This window comes from Oenanthe melanoleuca, chromosome 1 (assembly GCF_029582105.1).
Source record: "Oenanthe melanoleuca isolate GR-GAL-2019-014 chromosome 1, OMel1.0, whole genome shotgun sequence".
Classification (NCBI taxonomy): domain Eukaryota; kingdom Metazoa; phylum Chordata; class Aves; order Passeriformes; family Muscicapidae; genus Oenanthe; species Oenanthe melanoleuca.
This window is the reverse complement of record NC_079333.1, coordinates 98,269,851-98,297,203: the sequence shown is the minus strand read 5'-3', so window position 1 is coordinate 98,297,203 and position 27,353 is coordinate 98,269,851. Positions and strand designations below refer to the sequence as shown.

At 40.2% G+C, this 27,353-nt stretch overlaps 1 protein-coding gene across 1 annotated transcript in view; it reads right to left on the bottom strand.

Annotated features, from left to right (window-relative positions):
• The window catches only part of PHEX (phosphate regulating endopeptidase X-linked), a 98,582-nt gene that overhangs the window by 24,870 nt on the left and 46,359 nt on the right, over positions 1-27,353 (bottom strand). The window contains exons 13-15 of the mRNA XM_056506024.1: positions 13,181-13,258; positions 11,495-11,598; positions 3,547-3,605 (exon numbers count right to left, since the gene is read on the bottom strand). Of these exons, the coding sequence (XP_056361999.1) occupies positions 3,547-3,605; positions 11,495-11,598; positions 13,181-13,258 (241 nt within the window). The remainder of the gene's footprint in view (positions 1-3,546; positions 3,606-11,494; positions 11,599-13,180; positions 13,259-27,353) is intronic.

Below are 27,353 nucleotides of genomic sequence, written 5' to 3'. Positions count from 1 at the left end.
GCTCTGAACACAGGAAGCAAAAGCAGCTGCCTAAAGCTCAGAAGTGATCAGGACATCCACATTCTCCTTCCCTGGTGCAGGTACCTGACAATCACTCCTTTTCAGAATCCATGGGTCAAGGCACTGATGTTTCTTTTCCTCTAAACTTTTCCAAGAAGTCTCCAGTGACTAATCAAGTTTGGAGTTGCTGTGGGTTTTTTAATATCATCACACAGTACATTTCCATTTCCAAACTAATGGGCCTAATTTTTAGAATCAAATTTTGGAACTGGGGATTTTCCAGTTCATATAGAAACTACTTTCCATAATCAAATTCTATTATGCATTTTAAAATCGTTATTTCTCAAACTCTTCTTAGTAAACTCACTTACAAAGAGCAAAAAAAGATGGGTCTTGAAGACACTAAAGTCCAGTTTGGTCACTGAAGAGCAGAGGCACTCAAGCAGGTGCAGAGGATATCTGGTCCACTCACTCATTTACAGGAGTCATCAGCAGCAGATGGGAAGGGAAAGAGTGTCAGGAAACTCCTGTGAGGTAATTCTTCTGCTAGCACATATTCCTCCTTCAGCAGCCAGCAGCAGAGGGAACTGTCCTCCTGGTCTGGGTTTATATCCCTCTGTTCTTTTGTACAGAGCAGAGCATCCTCTTTTAGCATCATCTGCTAATGCAGGGAGTAGCACAGATCCTCACAACACACCCCTCCAACTACCAGTAACTGGTTCCTACCTCCTTTTCTTATCTCTAATCAGTCATTATTTATGAAAGGGCCTTTTTTCTTGTCCCATGACAACTTTCAGTTATTAGTACTACTGGGAAAGAGCCACATCAAAAGTGTTCTATAGAAAAAACATATCACCATATCAAGCATACTTGCTTTCTGAATTTAGAAAAAAAACTCCAGTGGATTAAGAAAGCATGATTTTTTTTCTAAAAGAATCAGCAAAAAACATCTCATATTCTCATGCTACTCTTCACCATTATATCATATGCTTATTCATTCTCTCTATTAAATCATGTTGTGGTCACAACCAGATTTCTACATATAAAGGCTAAAATTACTTGTTATGCAGATCCCTCTGAGCTGTCTTTTCAAAAATAGAATTTGACACTTGCCATACCTATTCTTCCTGTGCTGAGGGCACTCTAAGTCATAGGCTATACACCAAAGCTGGGTGTTTGGAATTTTTTTGTCTAAGTTCCTTTGAAATACCTGGGAAAATATTATCTGGTCCTTATATTTATCACAGTTCATTGTATTAATTTCTTCTAAAGTCCCTTGGGACTAACCTCTCACAAGAAAAAGCTCCAGGATTAGAACTTCCCAAACTTCTTCAATGCAAGGAATTATCTTATTTTTATGCCACAGAGACTCTCCTCTCTCAGTGAATTTGACAAAAAGGTTTCATTATTAGTTCTTATGCTCCTAGAAATTTGGTTCTCGAAATCTTTATGGACTTGCTGTATCACAATTTTGTATTTAATTTGCTAGAGTTCAAGCTTAATCCTTATTCTCAAATGATTCTGGTTTCTAGAACTCTTTTTCCTGTTGTTTAACTTTAAAAATGCCACAGTTCTTGAGGCATGTGAGCAGCCCCCAGAACTTTGTCTGGATTATTACTGAAAACACAGCTGCAAAGTAGTAGGGTAGAAGTTCTTCCCCACCAGCATTAATGGGAAATCAGTAGTGATGTGTCAAATGTTTATCAGCAACTTCTACCAGAGAATGCTCCTCCCACATCTCACAGGCCTCTTGCCCCATAAGAACAAACCAGCCAGCAGTGGAAGACAGAACTGTGCCTGTCTCTGAACCTTCCCTCCTGTTGCCCATCATTTTTAGGGCATGGTTACATTTGTACCTCTCTCTCAGGTACAAGAGCACTCTGTTCAGAAAGAGCCACCTAAACCCTTTTGCTCTTTGAAACATTCCTAAAAGGACTGAGAGTGAGTGTCACTGTCCAAACTTCAGGTCACTTGCCAGCAGAATGAGAAGGTCAGCAGCTGTGACTGAAAATACAATTACACCCATGACTGAGGGGTTACATTTGGCAATTCTGCCCCTGACTCTTTCAGACACAGCAAGTGTGAAACTTTCAGTGGCTCCAGCCTCTCATCACAGTTTTCTCTAATGTGCCATGGCTGAGAGCTGGGCCAGCTGAGCACTGCTCAGATTTGAAAGAACACAAAATTAAAGAAGGTGTAACAGTGATGGCTCTCATTTTTCTCTGAGCAGGCTTCATCTCCACTCACTCAAAACCTTTCCAGCAGCAGTGGTGGCTGGAGGAGGAGCAGCTGTAATTCTTCAGAGTTTAATTCTTCTGTATCTCAGAGCTGTGACCACCTCAGCCAAGTGCTCCCTCAGATGATCATCAAAAATGCAACTGCCTAATGAAGGCAACCCTCTAATTAAGGCAGAGCTATCTAAATCTAGCACTAATTTTAATCAAAAGAACTTCCTAATTGTTATACATGCTTTAAAAATGAGACTAGTTAGACAAAAAAATTTAAGTGAGTGCTTTGAGGCCAAAACTGTTTACAGAAATTCATAGAAGCAAATACCAGCAGACTCAAATTGCCTTCTTCAGTGTGGTATGTTAAATTTGTGCCTTTCTCTTTGCAACCAAAAGAGATTCAGGAGAAAAAGGAGGAATCACTCAGTAATTTTTGAAGTCCTGTCCCTAGGGACCACAGAAGTGGTGGCAGTCACCTTCCAGACCCCAATGGCATAGAAAAAGAAAGTTGATTTAACATGCAAAGCTAATAAGAGTAAAGAGAATTGCCAGGGTAAAGGTAACACAGTTTTACACAGAAAGTTTGGTATAGAAATTTAAAGCCTGTTGGAAAATTTAAGTTCAAAGCCCCATAAAGCAAACAGAAATGAACATCCAAAATCAAAACTCATCTTTGAAAAAACTCAGCTCTTTTAAATTATTTGTTTCCACACTAGAACATATGCTATCTAAAGACAACTGGTGACAAAAATTAGAGTGAGACAGGTAGTACTGCACACACAGGTGAGAATTTTCAGTTAACTACAGATATCACTCCTTGTCCTTGAAGGAATTGAACAAATCCACTAGATAGACTTTATGTTTTCTGGTCTATATCACAGTCTTCTCTAGTCACATTTATTGTTACATGTCTGTCAATACTAGAGGACAGAACTGCTATCACTGTGTACTTATTGAGATGTGTGTACACATGTTTTTGCTACAGAAAACAGAAGATAGAAACGTTAGGCTTTAATAAAAGTGATTTAAGCTATCATTCACAATGGAGAGAGTACAAACACACACAAACACACACACACACAGGGTCACTGTACCCTACCTGGTACAGGGTAACTCATGGAGCAACAGTAGTTCCAATCTGTGGGAGCTCTGGGTTTTCCAGAATGATCTCCTCACTTAAGTCTCACAGCTGAATTACCAGGTTTGAATTTTAATTTTCAGTCACAAGCCACACAATATGTACAGCTGTTATCTGAAGCCTGATACATACATTCCCAAACAGGCACTTTATAAGGAGGCTCAGAAGAAAGATACTCACTGATCTGGTTGGTAGATGCACTATAAAAAGCATTCACAGTAGTTGGGCTTGTAAACCACCTGTAGTAAGAACAAAATAAATTGTTTGTCAGTACATTAACATTCACCTTTATGAATCAAAGGAGCAAAACCAAAAATTGAACTCAGTAGAAGGAAGTAAAAACATTGAGTAATTAAGACACATTAAATTTTAAGTACTTCTCCTTTTCAGTACATGCTACCTACACTTCCTAGAACATTGAAATCTATTGTTTAATGACTTTAACTGTGTACAGTCAATGAATGCCCAACAGGAGCAATTCTTAGTGCTCCTATCATGTGATCTGTTTAATTTTTAAATGACCACTGTGCTTGTGAGGCCAGCCATGCTGATGAAACAAAATTCACCCAGCAGAGGCTGCAGTACCAACAGCAGCTGTAAAAACTCTCTTGGGTGTCTTTCAAATACGAGAAAGAACTCCCTGTTAAAATTAGAGAGCATTTTGAAGCAAGTAAAGTGGCTTTAGAGGCTTTGCTGAACAACTACTTGAAAAATTAGGATTATGACAGCTACATGAACAGGTAATTTCTGGGAATGTAAATTCAAAATAAACAGCTTCATGTTCTGTATATTACCATCCTAAACAAACAGACCTCTTGCCAGGCATTTCTTCCCATAGTTTGATTTCTCATATATACTGGAAGAAACCCTAGATTTGAATAGGAGTTGGACTTTGATGATCCTGGTGAGTTCCTTCCCACTCAGGATATTCTTTGATTCTATGAATAGCAAATGAATCTCCTTAGCTTAAGCTCCTCTATATTGACAGTGGCTTCAACCACATGAATGGAAAATCTTGACTGACTTCAGCAAGACCCAAATCCCCTCAGATGAAATTCTGAGTTCAGTGAGCCCAAGATTTCACTATATGATTTTATAAGAAAGAGGTGAAGTAAAAGAAATAAAGGTATTGATAATTAGTGGTTAGTTCTTAATAACTTAGAAGTAACTCTAGTAAATGTCCAAACAGGAACATCCTGATGTCATTAGCAAAATATTACTCAAAAGTTTTATAAAGACATGTGAAAGCAATGTAATTGCTTTGGAAATTTTGTTTTAAAGAGAAGAGAAAGAAGCTGTAAAACAATGAGTAAGACAAAGGAAAATCTGTCAGAATATTGAAAATGTGTGATATCAGTAACAATATATTCACAATTCATGCTTTAAAATAGCCCCATTAATAAAGAGTCATCTGCAGATCCTGACTGTTTTTCTGACAACTGATGCCCTCACTTAAACCATGTAACAAAGAGGAGGGTTTTAAAATGACAGCATTTTGTCTTTTATCAATAAATTCAACTGCTTGTTTTATTCTCCAGGCTGAGCAGCTTATTTTGCAATGCATCAACTAGAAAAACTAATCAATGAAGGCTAAAAGAGTGATGTCATGTACATATTTTAACCATCCTTCACATAACAGGCTCTAATTGTCAGAGATGACTCTCCCTGTTTTGTTTATTAGGAGATAGTGAAGGGGAGGAGCAGGGGGAGGTTGTTTTCTGGTCTGTTTTCTGCTTTCTTCATAACAAGGAGATTAAATGTTAGAGGTAATGTAGTGAGATAATGGAAAATTGAAGAAAGAATGTATATAGTGAGGGGATAATGAAAAAAATTAGGGGTTTAATTAACTACATTTCAATTTCATGTTTGTTCACAGCAGCAATCAGCTGAGCTGTTTTGGGGGATGCAAGCCTATCATTTATGCCTTGGGACCTGTGCTCCAGGCTTAGCTGTAAATCTGGAGGACTGTCCCTTTCTTGAGTCCCTTTTTTGGGGAGAAGGCCCATCTGAAAAGCACCCATCTGAAACAGTCAATGCTTCAATTTATATTTTACTGTAAGTTTGGGCAAAGACACCTGGTGTTGTGACTTGCACCTCACCCTCTTGGCTTGCTCTGCTTAAAACAGCCTTTCTGTTCTCAAGCAGCAATTTTGAAGCATGAAAAAGGCTTCTGGGACAGAAAATGCTCTCTTTTAGCAAATTCCTTTTAGCCTTTTATTTCCAGTCAGAGGATCAAGGGCCTGAGATGTGTAACAGATACTTCAAAACAGATTAATGTGCAGTGGTTCTTCTCTCCATCTTCTGGGGGGTTACCACAGGTAGCTGCAGAGAGGAACCAGCACATGCAGCAGCAAAGAGCTCTTCACTGCCTGGAGACAGCTCTGTGACTGCACAAGTCTGCACTTGATTTACTGGGGAGGAGCTGGTGATGCAGGCACTTGTCCCCACAGCACACCTCACTCTGCACAAGAGCAGCAGTGAATGCTGGCAGCATTTGTCCACATTTACTGAGGGAGGGCATCACACCATCCTCTGGCCATACTTTCATACCTGTGAACTCACAGACTTGTAGCCTGCAGGTTAAGACAAATCACAGCATCCCTGTCCTGAGACTGCTGCTGTTCTCCTGACCTGCCACCACCCCAGCAGAGCCCATCCTGTTTGTGAGCTTAGCATGAGCCAGAGACTGAGAGCAGCCTTGATTTTCCCATGTAAAACTGAACTCAGTTCTTTACAAATTGCTCTTTCATAAAGAGGCCTCAAGAATGACTCTGTATAAATTCCTTATGCTTTTGAGCAGTTGGGAAGAGGACACTTAGCAGCCATACTAGGAGTCAGGAGGAATGAGAGTTCTCTAGAAACAAGCAGAGTATTTCATATTTGACACATGGCCAGAAGCATATTTCCATTCCAGCATTTTGTTGTACCATTCTGAGCCCTCTCAAAAAGACTTAGGAAGTGTTTTCCACAAAAGAGTAGGAATAACCAAGACTGCTTCCATCCAGACAAGCAGAACAACTTCACTTCTCATCTGCCATGCTCTTTCAGTGAGCTCCTTGAAATGACTGAGCTTTCAGGGACAGTCCCTAACTAACAACACACCAAATTACAGCATGAAGGTGTGTAATAAATAGCTTTTGCTGCTAAATTTTAAGGAGAAGCAAATCTAGAAACAACTCTTCCATTCCTGTTTGAAGTCAGATTCCCTGAGCATTTGCTCTAGGTCTGGTTATGATTTCTGTGTGCTTAACAGAAGGATAGAAAAAAAGAAAGGCATTACACATTCCAAGCTCTTATTAATTACAAAGTAAATAAATAGAAATTCTTGAAATGCTTATACTGTTTCCACTTGCTATAATTTGTGGAAAAGGGACAGCTTTGAATGATGTCCTGTAACGTTACCTATCTACTGCAGCAGCCAAAACCTAATTCTGCAGAGTTGACACTTTTAAGGTTGAGATTTCCCTTGTAAAAACAAAATGTGAAACATACACTGAGACAGCAAGTGGGCAGAAACTCTTATAGTCTGTGTTCTTGAGGCTGTAGTTTTCTCTCTGATATTTTCTTTCTGTGTTAGGAGTATAATGTGCTATATTGCCAATCATGAACAGGGGTGGTTGGGAACATTTACTACACAGGAAAAAGCTAATTAGTTTATTTAATTCTCTGTAAAGCACAAACTGAATTTGCAAATTGATCCCCAGTTTTTTGAGTTGGGAGAAATCATTCAATTTGCTGTTTGACATTCAAAGTTAGAAATAAATAAATAATCATATAAAAAAGGAAAATTAACTTGGGAATATACAAAGAATTCAGCTGGTTAGAAGTGACAAGCTGTACAAAGTTTCAGAAAGCTGGAAAATGTCTTCCAAAGAAAATACTATAAAGAAAACTTCTAAATGGGAGGTAACCTTCAAGGTGACTTTCAAAATTGTATTTCCCCTTCTCATTGTTGGCCTCTTTTATATATTTTCCTACGTAGAAACAGGTTATTATCCTAGGCCAGGCTGCCATCTGTCTCCCTTAGGAATGGGCAAACAACTAGGATGGTAAGGCTGGGTCCAGCCTTCAGTGCCACATCACTGCTTTAAATGAGGTTCAAAGACCAGGAAAAGGCTCCAGGAGGCTCCTTTCCAGCCTCTCCTTTCCAGGGCAGGTCCCAGCCACAGCATTTCCAGCAGCATCTCTCCAACAACCTGCCCAGTGTTTTTGATGGCTGATTTTCCCTTTTTGTGGAAGAAGCTTTTACAGTGTGCTCAGTGGTGCCCAGAACCTCTCAGAGCTGCCCCTCCCTTGTGGCAAACCAAGAGCCAGGGCTTACACACAATAGGAAAATAGGGGTCAGGAAAAACAGGGATAGGTCCTGGGGGAGACCCCAGAATCCTTTCATAGCATACTTCCTCTGTATCCTCTTATCAGGGTACCAGATGTCTACATCCCCAGCACTGAAAAACAGAGAAAGATTTGGCCAGGTCTAAAAATCTTAGATTATATGCTGACTTCAAAGAAGAAAGATGAATAATAATGAAGTGATGTGCCCAAGAAGTACTCTGATGTTTTGTTATTTGCAAGTATGATATCAGTGTTTAGATGTCACTCTCTGATTAAGAACAGTGAATAATGCAGCAACACACACATGACTTCTTCCAAGCAGCAGGAAAAAGTGATATATTGAAAAGCCATGGCATTTCTATAAGATAGTGCAAAACAAAACAGAAAAGGTTCATTGGTCCAAGAAGGCAACACTTCTTTGAAAACGTTTTCTGCAAAACAACATGAGACACACACACAGCTTGGTGATCAACACCAGGTGTTTATCTGTGTAATTCATTCTTCCTTCTCTTGTTTGTCTCTGAGAAAAGTCCCCAACCTGGAAAAGATCCAAGCTGGAGCTGAGCAAGCCCACAGCCTGGGAAAAATCTAAGTTGGACTTTTCCACGAGCCTTCAGCAGTGTCCACATTAAGAAGGACAGATTCCATCTCTGTTTGTACATGCACATACACACATATATTTGTATGTAGGAATGTGTATGGCTCCATGGATGGATAGGCAAATGCAAATAAAACTCTGACTCTCCTTAATTTTTCCTTTCCACATCACCATCACTTCCCCCTGTACTGCCTTTCACTTTCCTCTGCTCCAGCTGTATTTCACCTGGGCTATAATGATTGTCTTCACCCATCCCACACTGCCCCTTCCAGACTCTCCACTGAGCCTCTCAGCCTAACCTGTGCTGCTTTGTGCACCATATTCCTCAGCTCCTGCACAAATCCCTTTCATGTTTCTCTCTGCTGATACCTGAGCACTTTTTTCTTGTTTGACAGAGCCAGCTGTGAAGGTGACAGTCATGTCCCCAGCTGGCACCAAAGCTGGTGTGGAGCACAGGGACACCTCCCAGAGCTGGGGTGTCCTCAGGGGAGCCTGGCCCAGGGCTGGCAACCCCAGCAGCCCAGTGCCTTGCCACAGCTCTCTGGCACCAGCAGGGCTGGCTATGTCCCACCACCCACGGCCTGAGCACTGCCCCATCTGAGCTCCCCCATCCTCCCTTCTGCCAGGGATGGAGGGAACAGAAGAGAGAATAAAGATTTTTGATAATTACTCCTGCTTTAGGTTGTTTTTCCCTTTTTTTAAGATTAAAGACTGTTGAATTTTCAAAACAATTCTTTTCCACTTTGTTATCCATATTTCCTCCTGTTTTATCCAACTGCTTTGTCTTGTATCTCCATTCTCCTCTGTCCATCCCCTGAGAGTCTTTCCCTGGTGCTTTGACTGAACTATCATTTTAATTTCACATTTAGCTGAGGAAAGTGATTCCAGTTTGAAATAATATTATTGGAAAACATGGACTGTCTGCTAAAAGAATCTAGTGTTTTACCTTTTGGGTGTAATATCACTTTAGCAAATTTTATTTCATTTCCTTAAACACTCATTTACCTTTTTCAGACCACAACTTTGATGATCATATAACATCTATCTTGAAATATAAATGTTATGCTAACAGCTACTAAACTAGGGAAAAGAAGAAATGAAGCAAATAGAAACAAAAACCCAAGGGCAATTAGCTATTAACATAACACCAAGTTTCATCAAAAATTCTGTGTTCTGTGAAATGTAAAACTTTATAAAACAGAACAGAAAAATGAGGAAAAAAGAGAGGTAAAAGCATGAGAAAGCAGTGGAGTATGCTAATTTTAAAGTGGGAAGTGGCTTAAAAGTGGCTGGTATTTTTGAGGCCAGGTTTGACATGCCTCAGATGATACGTGAGAGTTACTGCTTTATTTTAATAAATTTTTTTAAAAATTACTGGAGGCAGCAAAGACTCTTTGTGTCTTGGTGTCCCGCAGCAGGCAGAGTGACACCACTTTCAGAGCCCTTTTTTATCACTGAACAGTTGCAGAGACAGAATAATGTCCCAGCAGGAGCTGTAATTATCCCTTCCTGCCAGGGCTCAGGTGGAGATTACCTCCAGCCCTGCAGAAGGCAGAGCAAATGGCAGTGCTAACAAAGGGAAGGGACCAGAAATCAAACTGGCATCCCCAGGCCTGGATGTGCTCTGAGGGCTGACAAGAAAAGCACTACAAAGGTGATGAGGGGCTGGCTATTATGTAGTCCTGGAAATAAGATGATAAAGACAGGCAAGAGAAGGTGTTCAGTCTTGTAGTGGGAATTGGGTAACACTTTGATTTTTTAAGCACACCCATGTGACAGCTCTCAGACCACAGTCCCTGAGTCAGGGGCTGCCTCCCCACTGGTTTCCTTACAGGGGAATTTTCCCATTGTGCCAAGAACCCACAGGTTCTGCCCCAAGGCTGACCACTGCTCCAGAGGGGCCAGGGCTGTTCCACTGCTCTCTGGAACTGCTGCTCTGAAGAGAATATGTGGATGCTGGTGGGAGTCAGGGAAAATAAGCAGTTTGAGTTTTCCCAAGCTACTCAAAGGAAAACAGAAAAGAAAAAATTAATAACAAAGTTTAGCACCCAGTGTTGTAAACAAGAAAAGTGTGTAAAAAATGTAATATTTTAGTAAAAACGTGTTTACAAAAAGTGTTACCTTCCTTAGACTTAATAAACTTAATTCTATCCTTCATTCTGCAAACTAGTCTATAAAATGGTGTCTACTTCTACAATAAATCACTCCTTCTACTTTCTAAAAACCTGTGTTACTGTATTTTTTCTCCACTTCCAAGCCTTACAGCAACAAGAATACACCATCATGGTCTAGTCCTGACATCCAGGAAAACCCCTAAAATCATCCCCTGGGGCTGACCAGTGCAATGTCAGAGAAAGCTGTGATGAGAAGGTAAAATTCAGGATTAAATCTAAGCTATAAATAACACCTTGAACACACAGGCCAGATAAAACCACTCCAACCAGGAACAGCCTTCCTTTGTCCCCCTGCCTCACAGCACAGAGCCACCCCTGGAAAAAGGCATGGTTCAGTGTGAGTAGGATTTCTGGAGTCCTAAGGAAATACCTGATTTCAAAGTCTGTGTGTAGAAGGAGTAAGTTTTAAATAGCATGATTAGACTAATTAAGTTCTGCTTAGGTTTTAATTTACATTTTAAGGATTTGATTACCCACCAGTAAGAAAAAAGAATTATTCTCTCATGTATTTTATGACAGTTTGTGACACAATCTGTACTCTCATGTTTACAAATAAATAAAAATAACATATATAGATTAAATTAAATTTCATTCTGTATCATTGCTATCAACAGCAGGTAACTAACAATGCTGATTTATATTACTAATAATAACATTGTCTTACTATGATTTCATTCCTACAAAATTTCATAAATCCCTGCTGTACCATTTCAAACTCTGTGACTAAGAGACATAATCCATTTTTAATTGTGATTCAATTACCCCTTTTTTCATTAAATTAAGTTTAAGCTTCAAGCATGTGACTACTCTGCATATGAACAGGGATGCCTAGAACTTACAAAAAAAAATCCACAGGAGTTTCTGAATAATAGGAGTTTGCCCATAGGCTTTCTGTGTCATAACATAATGCTGTTAACATAATTCTATTAAAACTTGATATATAACAGTATTTGATACATAAATTAAATAATATAAGCTAAAATATTGTTAGAAGATTATGTAAATTTGCCTTTTGTCTACTCACTCTGTTTTTGGAACTTCTTTCCTAAGCCAGTAGAAATCAGATTGGGCTGCATATTTGCGAGTTTGCAATACATTGCCAAAATAATCACTTTCTGTAAACTTCAGCTGCATCAAGAAAGCACAGACATTTTTAAAGCATGTCCAAAGAAACAAAAGCTGACAAAAACAAGCAGAACACTTATTTTATATGAGATAATCACCTAATTTTTTAGCGATTATCAAAGCAAGTAAAATTTTCATACTTGGTAAGAAGAATAAATATTTTATGAGCTTAGTAAAAAAAAAAAAACAGTGGCTGAACAGATCTGCACAAGGGTCTGGAGCACTGGGAAAGCTCTTCACTGTGCAGAGTGCTGCTGAAGGAATCATAAGCACCCAACAGTGGATTGCACACTGCACATTTCCATGGCTGTTATTAAGAGAGCCTCTTTTCCAGGAGGAAGTAGGCTTACTTTGATTGTTAAAAATGCATTTTTAAACCACTTCCAACAATGTAATGTAGTCCCCTTTTTCAGTTTGCTTTACATTTTATAACAAAAAGTTCATATTCTGTGCCTTCTGAGAGTTCTGCCACATTAAATATTTACAGCCATAGGGCTCCATTCTTCCATAAGTTTCCAAATCTAAAGCATTCACACACACAAAACTAAACAGGCAAGGAAAAGGGATGTTAATAGGTTATAAATCCCTGTCATCAGTTTAGAACTATTCTAGGATTTGTGAGGATGTTGCTCTTCAGATATAAACTATGGTTTTGCAAGCATGGTTAACAAGTGTTTTTCACCAGACATTGCCACTTATCTGAGCAAATAGCTCCATACACTGAGTGACAGAGTTGGTCACATGCTCTGTCTCATTACAGTTTTCACCATCTCACCCTACAGTTTCCCTGGACAAGGACTAGGCTGGAAGAGTTTGTTCTCTCAATACAAGATGCCTCTATTTAGTGTTTGTTGATGTGCTCTGGCAAAGAGGATGATCACTCTTGAATTTTACTGGCTCAGGAGTGAACTTGTACTTCTATTTTGCCTGTGACTTTCAGCAATACAATTAATCAAATGCATGCCACAGCTGGAAAATAGTATATTATTATTATTATTATTATTATTATTATTATTAATCTCCTTCCTGCCTTAGTTAGGCTGAACAGGTACTGGGGTAGGAAGGAGTTCCCCACAGTATCCTTGCCCAGCAGGCAGCACAACAAGCCTATACATTGGTTAGGACCTCTTGGCATGATTATAAGCATCAATTGTAAATTAAATTCATAGCCTGAAGAGACGAGGAGAACTTATAGAGGGCATCCTAAATTGTGATATTCTGAGGTAAAATGCATTAATCTTTTTGAAAATCATTATTTTGAGAAGAAATGCTTTTGGTTTGTTCCATTTTTATAACTAAATGTAAAATATGTGCTTAACCTTTAAAATGCTTAATAGCAGGAAGGCTCTTTGCACCTAGGCAGATTTTACTCCCACCAGGCCTCATGATCTCACTTAGATACAACAGCATCGACTTTTTAGACACAATTTAGAGCTAGCACACTTCAAAAATAAAATAAAAATAACCAGGCAAGCACGAGTCCAGGTGCATGCCAAACAAAGGACTAGCTTTGATTTTAGACAGCAGCAAAACAGAGCAAAGAATGGCTGCAATAAATGAATAAAGCTGCAAGGCTGACACTTACTGTTTTGATGTCTTCATTAATGTATGTGTCATTCATTATAAACTGAGGGTAACCAACTTTCGCCATAACTGCTTTTGCCTTTGAAAAAGAAAAAGAGAAAAAAAGTTTTGACAGATAAAAACCACTTCTCAGCACACACCTTTTTATCTTTCTTGCTCAGTTTCCACTTTGTATTACTATGCTTCCCTGGAGCCATCCTAATTTAACTACAAAAGAACTTGCCTACAAGGTACACTTGGTGCCACGAGTGAGCAGAGGGTCCAGATTCTGCAGTCAGATTATCACAGTGGGTCTGGGGCTGCCTGCAGAGCTTCTGCGTCCTCACAGCAACGTGTCTGAGTGCAAAATCCTAACAGCTGATTTTCCCCACAGGGTTTGTGCTAATCAGATGGTCAAATGCCTGTTTGTACAATGTTTTCCAAAGGACAAGAGGAAACAGCCTGTTTTGCTATGGCACAGTGGCTGGTACACATCCAACTGCTAAAATAGATTTGGTGCACAGATGTGAATCAGCCCTGCTCCCAGCTTTCTGAAATCCAAAGGGCTGTTCTGTGTTTAGTTCTCCAGCTTCCCTCCTTTACTTTGAGTCTTTGCCCTTTCCCTAATGTCAGCAGAGGTGTTAAAATAAGACACTTCACTTTTCATTAATCCTCTTTCAGTCGTGACTTGGTCCCAGTTTTTATGCACAATCTGTGCAAACAGTGTGAACTGGGTGTGGATGATTCCCACTCTGTAAATCATGGTGTGAGTGTACAAGCAGCCTTGGCAATGTCCTCACAAAAACACCAGCAGGACACTCAGTCACCCAGAATCTCTGTGGAAACAGGTTTCCAGAAGAAAAGCAGAAGTATATAGAGATAAGATGACATACCAAGTAGTGAAATGTGACAAATAGGATAAATTACAGCTATGATTGACTAGGATAGCACAAAACTTCAATTTTTTATGTTTACAGGATACTGAATGTAATTATTCCATAATTCTTTGAAATTCCCCTCACCCCTCAAAAAATGCTCCTCCATGGTCATCAAACTCTGATGTCAAAAGTCAAATGAATATTGCAAGATATGAAAAGCAATAAATAATTGGCCTTTAAACTAAGTACAAACATACCAACCCAGCATTCTGCTCTCTGTGAGCAGAGCCTGGACCTCTAATGGGTCCAAGGACTTTTATTTCCTTCTTGCTGCAGGGACTGACTGCTCAAGGGAAGATTCCCCTTCCTCCACATATCCTTTCCCCTTCTCCCACTTCACATTATCTCAAAATAGCAGAGCCTCCTATACAGCAAGACAAAAAAACCAGCTGTTCCACAACTTGAAGAAGAAAGGTAATGGAGAATTGCCTCCATTTAACCAAAGTCATTCTGTCCCCTTTTTATTTTTCAAGGAAAAAAGCCTATTTTCATCTTCAAACTCCTCCAATTTCTCAATCTCACTTCCAACCCAAAGTCATAATCCTGCATTTGTGACATCACAATTAATTGTGGTTGAGATAATTAAGATGTCACAAACAGAAGATAACAACTTCAGGTAGGAAATTAGCAGCAGGAGCAGATGATCTGTTAAGCAAGAAAGATCCCATTGTCATGCAAATTGCCCTAGTAATAAAAAAAACAATGGAAGAAAAATGCTGAATGGGAAACATGAAATGAGCCAAATTAACTCTCAACAGAATGTTTTCTCACTTTGCCAGAAGGTTCAGCAGTCTTTCATAATATTTTAAATGCTGTGGTGTGGAGGGAGATTGAAAAGCCAGGAAGGGAGAACAATTCATCTGCAAGTTTGTATGTAATCAAGAGTGTCTAAATTTTTCCTGGTGGTGTTGTCAGGTCCAACTGACTAAACTTTGCAAGGAATCAGAAACTTTTCTTTTCGCATGTTTCAAAGCTAGTTAAAACTAGCTTTGGAAAAGGAAAGAGCAAAATCCATAAATTTTAATTTTTGCTACGTCAGCTACTAAAACAAATCTGGTGAATCCCAAATGTTCTGCATGAGTTCATCACCTGCTTTGGGACTTTCACATCTGTGAGAATGAGATTTCTAAACATGAGAATAAAATAGTCGGACACTACAGAGATGTTTTTATAAAGGTAATATAAAACCCTAGTAGATAACAGAGTCTGTCTTTTTTGAAAGCAAACTCAAAAGGTAATGCTGCTTCTAGTACTTGGATGCTTTGTTAATGTCTAAGGCTATCTGTGTTTTGTGAGATAGACAGATAGATAGATAGATAGATAGATAGATAGAGAGAGAGAGAGAGAGAGAGAGGAGGAATTGTTACATTATTGTATTTGTTACTTAAAAGGCACTACCACAATTTGTGTGGTTTAGCAATCTGAGGAAATAAGAAGACAAAGCTGATGCTGGCAGTGAAGGATGTTTGGCTCCTGGTTAGGGAAACTGTTTCCTATAGCCAAAGCAAAACCCATGGGAGAACACAGGAAGTCTTCTGAAATCCTTGGGAGTCCCTCTGGCTGGGGTTCCTCCTAGGAGCTTTGCATCAGGTGCAAACCTTTTCAGCTGAGCCCAGCACACAGCCCAATTTATTTACACAACTGACAAGTCAGAAAGTATCATATTGAGAGCAGGTTTCTAAATTTGCAGTAAATATCACTTGTGTAATATTTAACAGCAGTTGGGAGACTTCTTATTTATACAGCACAAGGAAGTGGAAAACGTTTCTACAGCTTGCTTACTCTTTGATAATGATGTCATTATTTTCCCCTTGATAGGATTAAAAGTATGTGTAAGAGACCACCAGCCTTCCAGGAGGCAAGCACAGGGAGTCAAATGAAATGTGACAAATGTACAGGAACCAGCCATGTGGCAATTGCACATGAATCCACCATAAATCCACCATGCACAAATTTTTATGGCTTAAAGGCTCATTTAACTCCTCTCTCTAATCTGCATATTAAACAGCCATGTGTACAGGAAGAAAAGAGGCAATGGGGTCCTTCCCCCAGGCATCATTAAGCACTCAGCCTGTTGGGTAAATGAAGGAAACTCATCACTGCAGGGCTCCTCTCCCTCCATCACAGGCAAGAGGCTCTCAGAGGGTGCTTTAGGGTAAGTCATGATGACTTTTCTATCCCAGCAGCCAGAGAGAGCAGGCTCTGAGGCACAGGAGCCAGGCTGGGACAACTTCCACCACTCCTTGTGCATGGAAGTTTCCCCACTGACTTCAATACAGCCAGGATTTTACTATCAGGGTCTATCTGTTCACAGGGAGAGCATTGCAAGTCAGTTTACTACACAGACAAAATAATAAAGGAGCTTTCACTCTCTGCTTAACAACCTACCAAAGTGTTTCAGTGTTTCAGTGCTGCAAAGCAGTCCAGATTCCAACCTATACAAATTCCCACTTGGCAACCAAGTGTGTGAGCACTCTGAGAGCCTCTTTGCCTCTCAGAGTATGACTCGGATATTTTTACAACACTAAGTACTGACATATATTACTTACTGTAAAGAGAAAACAAAAAAAAAAAGCATATATATCACGACAAAGTTTTATGAGTCTGACAGACATCTTTTGTATATTAACTTGACTCAATAACTTTGTGAAGATCATTTTTAAGCTTCTAAATATATAAAAAATTGATACAATTACAGGTCACTGAAAAATTAGCATGAAATACCTTGTGAAAGCTAAAATCATTCATGGCAAAGTAATGTTCCATTTAATTACAAAGATTAATTCAGCCCGGTCTTTTCATTTTTCATTGAGAACAGATGATTCAAAAGCCATCTGGTAAAACTGCTGCATAAATATCTCTGCATCTATCTAGGGTTTACATAGAAAAACTAGGAAAATAGAGTGATGGATCTTGGCAAAACACAGGAAAGTTCCATCACAGGGCTAAAGCCCAATCCTACAGATGTCAGTAGGAAGTCACTAGTGACTTGAGTGAGAGATGGATTGAGCTCACCCTAATGATGTACAGTATTTCCTTTGTGGGAAAATGAAATACCAGGGATTTTCACATTGTCATCTACAATGGAAAGTGAAGTGGCAACTCAAACATGAACACTTGGCTTGAAATGACAATTTTTAACAGTATTTGATCTGCAGTGAACTGTCTAATCTGTACTCAAGATTACAGATTAACATTATTTATCTTTAAAACTTGGCTTAAGTGTCCTCTTTTTGTTGCATGTCACAATAATAGAAACTGTGTAGACTTTTCAAGAGCTGGTGTTTCATTTAATAATAATTCACATACCACCACTTCACACTGCACCATAACCATCCCATCTGTATTACAATAATTGTTTTGAATGCTTTAAAATAATTGCTGAAGACAGAAAATACAGCTATTATTCCATCTTTGTAATAGCTTGAGGCCAAGGTTAAAGAAAAAGTAAAATAAATAATCAAGTGACTTATGTGAATAATGACACCCATGTACACATAAAATTGCTTTCAGTAAAATACACATTATGGTTTCAAAAGTAGCTGAGTCCATTTAACAACTTTGTGCTGCCAAATTAAAAAAAAAATGTCCTAGTCCTTGTTCTTGTTCCCTGCTCCTCTCAGCTCTGTCCATAGTTCTTGTGATGCTGCCTGTACCCACAGCCTCCAAAGGCTGCCTTGACACATCTTTCTGTGGGACCACTTAACACATCAATGACACAGCAGAAATTCAACCAAGCTTTTCCCCAGCTAGTTTTCTGCCAGATCACTGAGCTGAATCACTCACTCTCTACATGGAGAAACCAAATAAGTTCTGGAACTTTTACAAAACAAGTGCTGGTGACACATGATGTGACAAAGTGGAGAAGGGTTAGGTGGTACAGGAATAAGCTCTTGCTCTGAATGATCTTTTGAAACCAAAACCTCACTCAGAGAAAACTTACTGACAAGACAATTCTATTTAGTACACTTAAAAATACCATACCTTATAATCCTAGGAAACAGAGAGGAAAAGGGACACAGCAACTCCTAAGATAAGTGTTCATTGAGATTGTATGTTCAGTCTTACTATCTACCATTCAGCAAGACAGTATTATTATTACCATAAAGTTTAAAGCATCTAAAAGTTTAGCAGCACTACCATGGACAAAAGAGTCAGAAAAATCAACAAAGTACATCAGTGCCACTCTTTCCTATCCTAAATCTCTTCTGGCTCTCTGGAATACAAAGACTCAGTAATTGGTTCAAGCACTGTGACAAAAGTTTCACTGGAATTAACTTTTCATCTTAAACTAATCCCACATGAAATTTTGGTTTTTTTAGCAATAGAACTGGACTAGGTCAGAGAAAGTGTGAAATTAGCATCTTTATTTCAGTCTTACTTGTATAAACATACTAATTCACTGTGATATTTTCATAAGCACAACTCCTCAGTTCAATGCAGCACTACAATTAATGGACCTAGTCATATTTTCTCCTTCCACCAGAAACTCATTCTGCTGCCAGCTCTGCTTTAATTTTGCTACGAAAGAAAATTTCTTTGTCCGTTTTATTTTAATTCAATTTTCCACTTGCAACATCTGTATGACAATTAGCATGATTCCATTATATCATACACTGAATATCATATGTGACAGACATATATCCTGTCTTTCACCAACAGAATGTCAGATCTGCAATACCTTTCTTTGTGGCACACAGAAAGGATTTTCATCTTTGAAGATATAAGTGCACTTATACTGCAGACCAGCACAACCAAGTTGCTGGCACAGGATGTGTTTAACTGCTAACTATTCCTGTCCAAAGCACTGGGGTGAGTTTTAGGGGTCTTTGGATTCTCAGTGGAGCTGGAATGATGCCCAATGACCAGCAGGAAGGATGATGCCCAGATATGTGAAATGACTCAGCTCTGGCACCACAGCAGCAGTGGCAGGGCAGCTCCACGTGGAGCTTTCTGCTCTGGATCCCCCCTGCACACCTGTGGATCACCTGGGCATGACTGCACCAGGCTGTGGAGAGTGGGGAGCTCAAACAAGCCAGAAGCTGATGTCTTGTGGTCTGAAGACACAGACTATCATTAGTATCAGGCTGATAGAGATACAGATACATGGTATGTGCTGCTAAGCCACCTTTGATAGGACTCATGCAAGCTTGGGCTCTTACTCAGCACTGTAAAATAACATACTCCTCCTGACTTCATTTTCAGGCAACCCTCCACATTTTCCAATATAGTTATCTCTGAAAATCAAACAACCAAACACACTCCCCCAACTCAAAATTCTCTTTGTGTTTTGAAATTGCCTTAGGTATCTTTACTGTCAAATTTTTGCACAAGGATCCTAACGATTTGCAGCAGCAATTTAAAAAAAAAAAAAAAAAAAAAAAAAAAAAAAAAAAAAAGCCACCTTTGGCTGGTCTTTGTCACATTGGTGAGCAGCAGAAATTATTATATTCAGTTTTCTATAGAAACTCCTTTCTGGACCCATTTCACTGCTCACCTCCAGCTCATGAGTTGACCCATACTCCCATGTTCATGCCACCTCTTGCTAGAAACACAACGACCTTGATCCAAAAATCTTTTGTGCTCTTTTGTTTTAGCTCTGGGCAAGAAACAGGCTTAAGAAAACCCACTGTGCTAGCAAAATAAAAGTCCCCAGGGACCCAAAAGGCCTCTGTGTGCTGAGATCTCTGGCACTGGACACTGAGAGAGGGGCAGTCTCAGAGATCAGGAAAGGGTGAGGAACTCTCTCCCCATCATAACAGTGTGGGAAATTATTTACCACAGCATTTCTTTTCCAGTTTTATGCAGAACTCTGAATAATCTGTTCCAGAAAGGGACAACTTCTGACCTTAGCCTCTGCTTGAATCAGTTTACATTCATTTAACATTTTCAAGGTTAAGCAAAGGTTGCCGAACATTTTTTTTAAACTAAAGAATAGCATGTGAAAAATTCCCTTTTCATTTCTCATTTCACAAGTGAACTTCAGCCACAGTCTTGATGCAACTGAAACCAGACATGGCAGAGACTCCTTTTAACACAACTCAAACTGAAATAATGACTGAGAACTTAAACACCAGTATTAATCATGGCTTGCATGTTCTATCTGTGAGGAGGAATTCCATTTGCTTGGACAGGGACCCTGACCACCACTGTACCAGTAAGGGTGTCACTATCAGCTGTCCATGCCTTGTAATGTATGGGGGGAAAGCAGATGTGTACATAATCAAAAACACAGGCTGCAGAATAGAGAAAAAATATATTCAGAAAATGCTCTACTCTTTACTCAAGATCAAATTCCTCTCTATTCCAAATCTTTACATATTTTTATTTTAAATAAATTATATCTAGGTATTTTCACACTGATGAAGCTCATCCCATATGCAGAAAACTGAGCACAAGGCACTTCACAGCTGCCTCACAAAGGAGGGCAGCTGGGGAAGCCTTTATTCTTAGTCACAGCATCCTGGCCTCTAAAAAGCCACTAAAGGAGCAAATTCTGGAGTCTGAGGAGCTCCTTGTGGTAAAGCTCCTTCTCAAGTAAAAATCCCACAGCTTTGCTGCAGCCCCCAGTGTCTGGCACAAAACCTGAGCAGTTGAGTGCTGCTGGTTCTCACTCCTGGCTGGGCACAGCCCAGTGCCAAGGCTGAGGGTCCATTGGGGGTCCCTGCCCTGCTGAGCTTCTCACCCACTCCCAGCAGCAGGCAGCTCTCCTCTCAGGGGGCATTTACAGCACATGGAGACCACCACAGCCAGGAAATGCACCTCCATTGCCAAGAGTGAGGGAATTGGCCTTGCAGACTCCTCCACACACAGAATGGCTCTTCTGCACCTGCACATCTGCTACTGCTGAGCTGGGGGACTACACTGTCTGCAATCTCCACAGGAGACAGGGCTACTTGTTAAAACAGCAAAGAGAGTAAAAGTTAAAGCTGAAATGGTCCAAGACTTCCAAGGGTGGTGGAGGATCTTTTGCTTTTTGGAAGAATTACTCTGTCATTTAGCATAACAATCTTCTTGTGTTGCATTTCTGCCATAAAACCTTCAGATTCACCCTGGTCCCTGAGCATCTGCAGGTGTCTGTCCATCTGTCTCCCTCCTATTTCAAGCATGAGATTTTTCACAAGTGTTTTGATGTCATGCACCCATTCTGGCCTTATGTAGTCATGGCTGAGTCTGAAAAATGACAGCTGTGAGATCAGGGTTAAATACAATTTCCTCTCCCTTCACCTGTTTTCCACTATCTGTTTGCAGGGTGCTCAGGTTATTAATGGAACTGACATCCCTGCACAACTGAGTGAGCAGTAGCAGCAGCCAGATAACAAGGGAGAAGCTGACAGCAGCAATCTAACCCCAGATAAGAGATAAGCAAACATGCCATGGCTATTAGTTTCAACTCTGGCCAATGGAGAAGAACATCTCCTGTGGTTACTTATCAGGAAACCCCAGTCTTCCTGTGAAGGTTAAATTAAATTCAGGATGTGATAGATTATTCTTAGAGATCAAAAATTAAAGTTTGTGATGAGAAATAAATATTTGATGTAAAACAAATAAGAAAGAAAAGGGGATGTTAATCTGATAGAAAGTGAAGACCTATTTTTAGAAAAGCATGGAACGCTTCTACTCTAGAAGGAAAGTACCATTCTCTATTTCTCACAGGTGAAAAAATGGTACTCTAAAAATTGGCATTTTCCAAACAGCTATCTCAGGAATGGTACAAGAGTGGCAGCCTCAAAATCCTGACCAAATTCCAAACTAGGTAAGTAGTGCAAACTTTTCAAATCCCTTAAGTCATTTCTGAGCAGCACCTACTTTCCTTCCAGCTTCCTATTGAGTTGTCCCCTTATTTTCATATGTCCATGCACATGGTAGAAGGATTGGGGTGTTCAGCCTCAGAAAGGGATGACTGGGAGGGAATTTCATCTATGCCTATAAATGTCTGAAGGGGAGGTGGCAAGAGGATGGAGCCTTTTGGAGGCTCTTCTCTGTGCTGCTGAGCAATAGGACCAGAGGCAGAAACTGATGCACAGGAAGTTCCACCTGAACATGAGGAAGAATCTCTTCCCTGTGCAGTGACTGAGCACTGGCACAGATTGCCCAGAGAGGGTGTGGAGTCTCCCTCACTGGAGAGGTTCAAGAACCATCTGGACACAATCCTGTGTGGGAGCCATGGGCTCTGGGATGGCCCTGCTTGAGCAGGGAGGTTGGGCTAGGTGACCCCACTGTGGTCCCTTCCCATCCCATTCTGGGATTCTGTGAAAGATGAGTTAAACCAGGAAAATAAACCACTAGTGATACATTTAATACACAAGGGAATTGCAGAGATGTTTGAAAAGAGTAAAAATGAGACACATTTCAACCTTATGAGATTTGCACATTGCTTCCTGCAATGCAACCATTTCACTACAACCAGGCTCTCAAATTTTTTGCATCCAGAGACTACCCTAATTTCAGAATGCTCACTTCCACAAAGGAGAAGCATGGCTAAGGTGTAATTGGCACTCAACAAAAGTACACTTTCCAATTTAGAAATAGCAAGGTTGTTTCAAGAATATCTGAATCAAACTTTCCAGTAAAACCAGTAAATTAGAAAGTTAGCAGTCACCTCTATAGGCTTTTGAATAGGAATGAAGTGTCTAACTGCAATTAGAGCTTTTGGAAGTTTCTCCCACTTTTTTTAACTCTTCTGAAGTATGTCTAGCAGCTTCTATGACTGCTCTGAAGAAGTCTTACACTTTGTGAAGTTTTCTGTCATCCTTGAAGCAAAGGTAGAAAGTTATCCTAAAGGAAAATGTAAAAGGTGTCTAGCAAGCTTTAGTTTTGAAACTCCATCCCTCTCTTACCTAGTATTGTTCTACCAGTTTTGTGCTGGTTTTCATTCTAGACATAGCCATTGAAGCCAGAGGCACTGAGTCTCAGGGCTGGTTCCACTGTCATATTTTTGCATTAGTTTTCATAGGACGGGTCCACAGGCCCCACAAGATTCAGAAGACATTTTTCATTTTTGCAGAGCACCCAGTAACCACTTTCAAGACTGGATGATTTGTCATCTTTGTGCAAAAATAGCTTGGCATTAAGCAAGATTAATTTCAGCTCCTGAAGCTGTGGTGCCCGGCCTTTTTGTCTGGGCTTGCCCCAGATCTCAATGAAATGTTATTTTTCAGAACTGTGTGTCTAGTGCATACCTTGGACAGGCTATGTGAAGAAAAGCAGGAGGCTCCATTCTCCCAGTATGTATTGCTGTGCCAAGACTTTACAGAAGCAAGACTGAGCACAAAAAGAGACCAGGCAATGATGATTCTCTTGTTTCTGCAGTACCATAACATAGGAGAAGGTGACATTTTTCAGACAAGCAAAAAGACATTCTTTTTACCCACAGAGCACTGTGAGGTACTGGGACTTCATGTTTTGGGAAGCTATGGATGATGAAAATTGTTGTGGGTTCAAAAAGTCATTAGACAAACTCATAGCAGGAAAATATGAATAAATACCAAGACACCAGTTCTGGCTCAGGAAGCAAGTGAGCTGCAGTTTGTCAGAGGCCAGGGAAGGACAGTGGGAATGTGTCCCTCTGTGCTGGCCCTGTCCTGTTCATCTCCCAACATCTGCCACTGCTTGGCCTCTGTCCGAGGCACACACTGGACCCTGAGCAGTACAACTGTCATGGCCACAGTGAAATCACCCAAAAGTGAAGAGAGAGAGACCATGGAGAGCTGAGAAGGGGGCTGCAGCTCAGATAATTGACTGCAGGGCTGGGCAGGGCCAGCAAGCTCCAGCTGGGAAACGAATGGCTTCAGTGGGATAACCCACGGACACCCACCTCCTTTAAAGTACCTCTACTTGTAAAATCAGGGCTTGTACAGATGGCTCTTGACTTCCTAAGGGCTATTGGCCCAAATTACACTGTGCTGTCTGTGGAGGTTTGCTGTAGCTCTCTGAAGAAGCAGAACAAGCCCTGTAGGCTAAACAAAGGTCCCTAACATTGCCTGAGAGCCACCTATGGCTGGGCATGGTCCTGATACTCTCCTGGCTCCTCTCGACCCAGTCTCCAGACTCAGAGAGGTGGAAAAAACAAATGTTGCATATACAACTTCCTTAGAAATAAAGCAAAGCTGCAGGCAAGTTCAGGAGCCAAATGATTGCACAGTGACCTTGGGATTTGTGCTCCATGACTTAAAGAGGTTAATAATGTTACAGAAAAATCTTACTAGAGGAAAAACAAGCTCTTTTTTGGCTTATCATCCATGCTTTAAAAATAGTACTGCAAAGCAAGAAAATCTAACTTCCAAATAGGAAGTTATTCCTGTGCCATAGCCTAACAGGATATTTTACAAGAGAATTGCAGAATTTAAGAAAAACGTCTTTTTTCAAAACTCCAGTTAAACCCAAGAACAAAGGGCATTTTAGGAAGGAAAAATAGTGATTAATAAAATAATGGTTCCTGCCCAGGAGTGGGAATAATTTAACACGTCAGTAATGATCTTCCATTGAATTATCCCTTGAAGAGCAGAAGCAATAAATTACCATTATAGAGAAGTGAGCTCTCATCACACGAGTTATGACAATGGAGTTTCAGTTGGGTTCCCCCTTTCCCCTGTGGCCCACCATGCCAAAACACAGCTGTCAATACCATTTAGCCACCACAGCTGGCTGCATTCTGCACCTTCACTGGAAGGGAAACAAAAACTCCCTCCAGCCCTGCAGGGGCTGTGAAATGGCCACGGGTAACTCACAGAACATCTGAGGAGTGCTGCCACACACCCCCTTGGAGCTGCACCCAATTGAGTAATTTCTCTGTTCTGCAAATGAGAGCAAAATGTAATGACCCTTACAAAAGGGAGATAAAAGGGCAAGAACAGAAATCTGCTTGGGGTGCTCGTTTGTTTGTTTTTCAGAGCATTCCATTGAAAATTCGGGGACTTAACAGACATACTTGAACAAATTGGAGATAATAGTCAAATACGGCACAATAAAGAAGGGCTTGAACAGAGCAGAGCAGTAAGGACGGGAGAGGAAAAACAGCATCACAGCACAGAGCCGAGCGCTTCCCCCGGCCCCAGAGCTGCTTTGGAAGCAGCGTGAGCTCCATCCAGAGAGCCAGGTGAGAACTGCACTGAAGGCAGAGCCACCTACCCTGACAGAAACCTTTTCTGTAAGGTTGCCTTTTAGATGGTCTGGTTTAAATTCATCTTTCGATCACAGAAAGAAAGGAATGGAGGGAGGAGAGTGGTAAATTATTAGATGTTATCTCATTATATTGTTTTGTTACAAAAGGAATGCCAAACCTTAACTCCAAACTATACAAGGGCTAAAGAGATTATTCTCAGATATCAAGACTGCAAGACAATTGCTCCCTGTGTCACATGGAGTAGTAGATTTGATCCTTTTAACATCAAATTAGTAGTGTCCCCTCTGAGTAACAAAACAACAGGACAGACACAAAGAGTCACAGACTGAGTGATTAGACAGAGCTGACAAGCTGCCTAAAGCAAAATTCAAGAATAGTTTCTACCAGAGGGTCTTTTGTAAGTCCTTCAGAGGTCGATGGTTCCTTTGATTGCAAAGCATCAGGCTGACAGCAAGGTATACAAATTTGGCCTCAGCCAAGCACAAAAGAAAACAGGAAAGCAGAAAACACATGAAACAGTGAGTATCTGAATCACAGAGAGGATTTGCAATTAATTCTCTTCGAAACCTACCATGTCTTTACATTACAATCTAAAGATACAATCATCACAAGGCCCTCTATGCACATTGTCCAGACACCCAGATCCCACACTGACCCTCTTCTTCTTTCAGGAAATTAGTAAAAATTTTGTTAATGACCCAAATATGCCTGGAATGAAAGAAAAACTAAAGGCAAATTAAGCAGATCACATGGACCAGGCACAGTAAACAAAATCACCATTAGATCTCTGCAGTTCATTTCTTTCAAAGCATTTGAACATTTCAAGAATGCAATGAGATTAAAAATACAGAGGATGAGCAAATATCTGAATCAGTCATTTCCATGTAGGACACAGTTCTGCCACAGAACTCAGGGCAGAATCTCCAATCTGCACTACTCCAAGGGACAGTGTGAAAGTTACTGATGAAAACATAGAAGACCAAAACATCCTTTACCTAAAACACAGAAGACCAAAACATCCTTTACCTAACTAATATCTTCTTAATTGATAGAATAGGATTAGAATGTTTTGCTTGGAAGGAAAAACATCATGTCCAATGGCTAGACCACCTCAGGGTGACCAAAAGTTAAAGCACCTTGTTAAGGGCATTGTCCAAATGCCTCTTAAACACAGGCTTGGGCCATCGACCACCCCTGCAGGAAGCCTGCTCCAGTGTTTGACCACCCACTTGGTAAAGAAAAGCTTCCTAATGTCCAGTCCAACCTCTCCTGATGAAGCAGCTTTGAACTGCTCCCACACATGTTGTTGCTAGACCCCAGGGAGATGAGATCAGCACCTCCTTCTCCACTCCCCCACTTCAGGAAGATGAAGAAATGGCCCTTCAGCCCCCTTTTCTCCAAACCAGACAGCCCCCAAGTCCCTAACTGCTGCCCTGCACCCTCTCTCCCAATTTATTCTTGGTGCCTGGTATTTCTCCAGCCTGGGTGCAGAGCCCAGCATGTGGATGACATTCATTGACAAAGAAATGCAACTTTTACAGATCTCTACAATAAAGTAATACCGGGGTTTTTTTCACTTACCAATCTTCCTCATAAAATTCATGCTTGTCTGTGCTGCTTTATTAAAGCCTAAGTATTGAAAAAGTAGCAGCAGAAAGTGCTAGGCTCATGAGATTTAATTAGAACTGTGTAACAGATTTTGCAGGTTCTGTTGTATTATAAAACTTAGATTTCCCCTGTGAATTATCTGACCCTACATGTAATGAATCTATTTATTGAATTAAAAACATGGCTATCCAAGAGTTCTAGGACAAACAGAAGATCTATCATTAACAATAAATAATATTTAATAAACATGCACACATTCCATGTCTGGAAATCTACCAAATGTCTCTCTAGGCTCTTTCCTTCCAGCCAAGTAGCTATTTCTGTGAATCTGAACTTAAACGTGTAGATGTAAGTCATATCACATAATTTTTGCTGCAGTATCTAAGGCATTACATAACACTAGTGTCTTACAAGTTTGACCTGGTTCCTATGTCAGCAAACTATGAAATGGTTTTTCAGTTCAATGAGAATGATTTTAAACCATTGGCTATTCATTTGATAGCACTACAGCTTGTAGTATTATT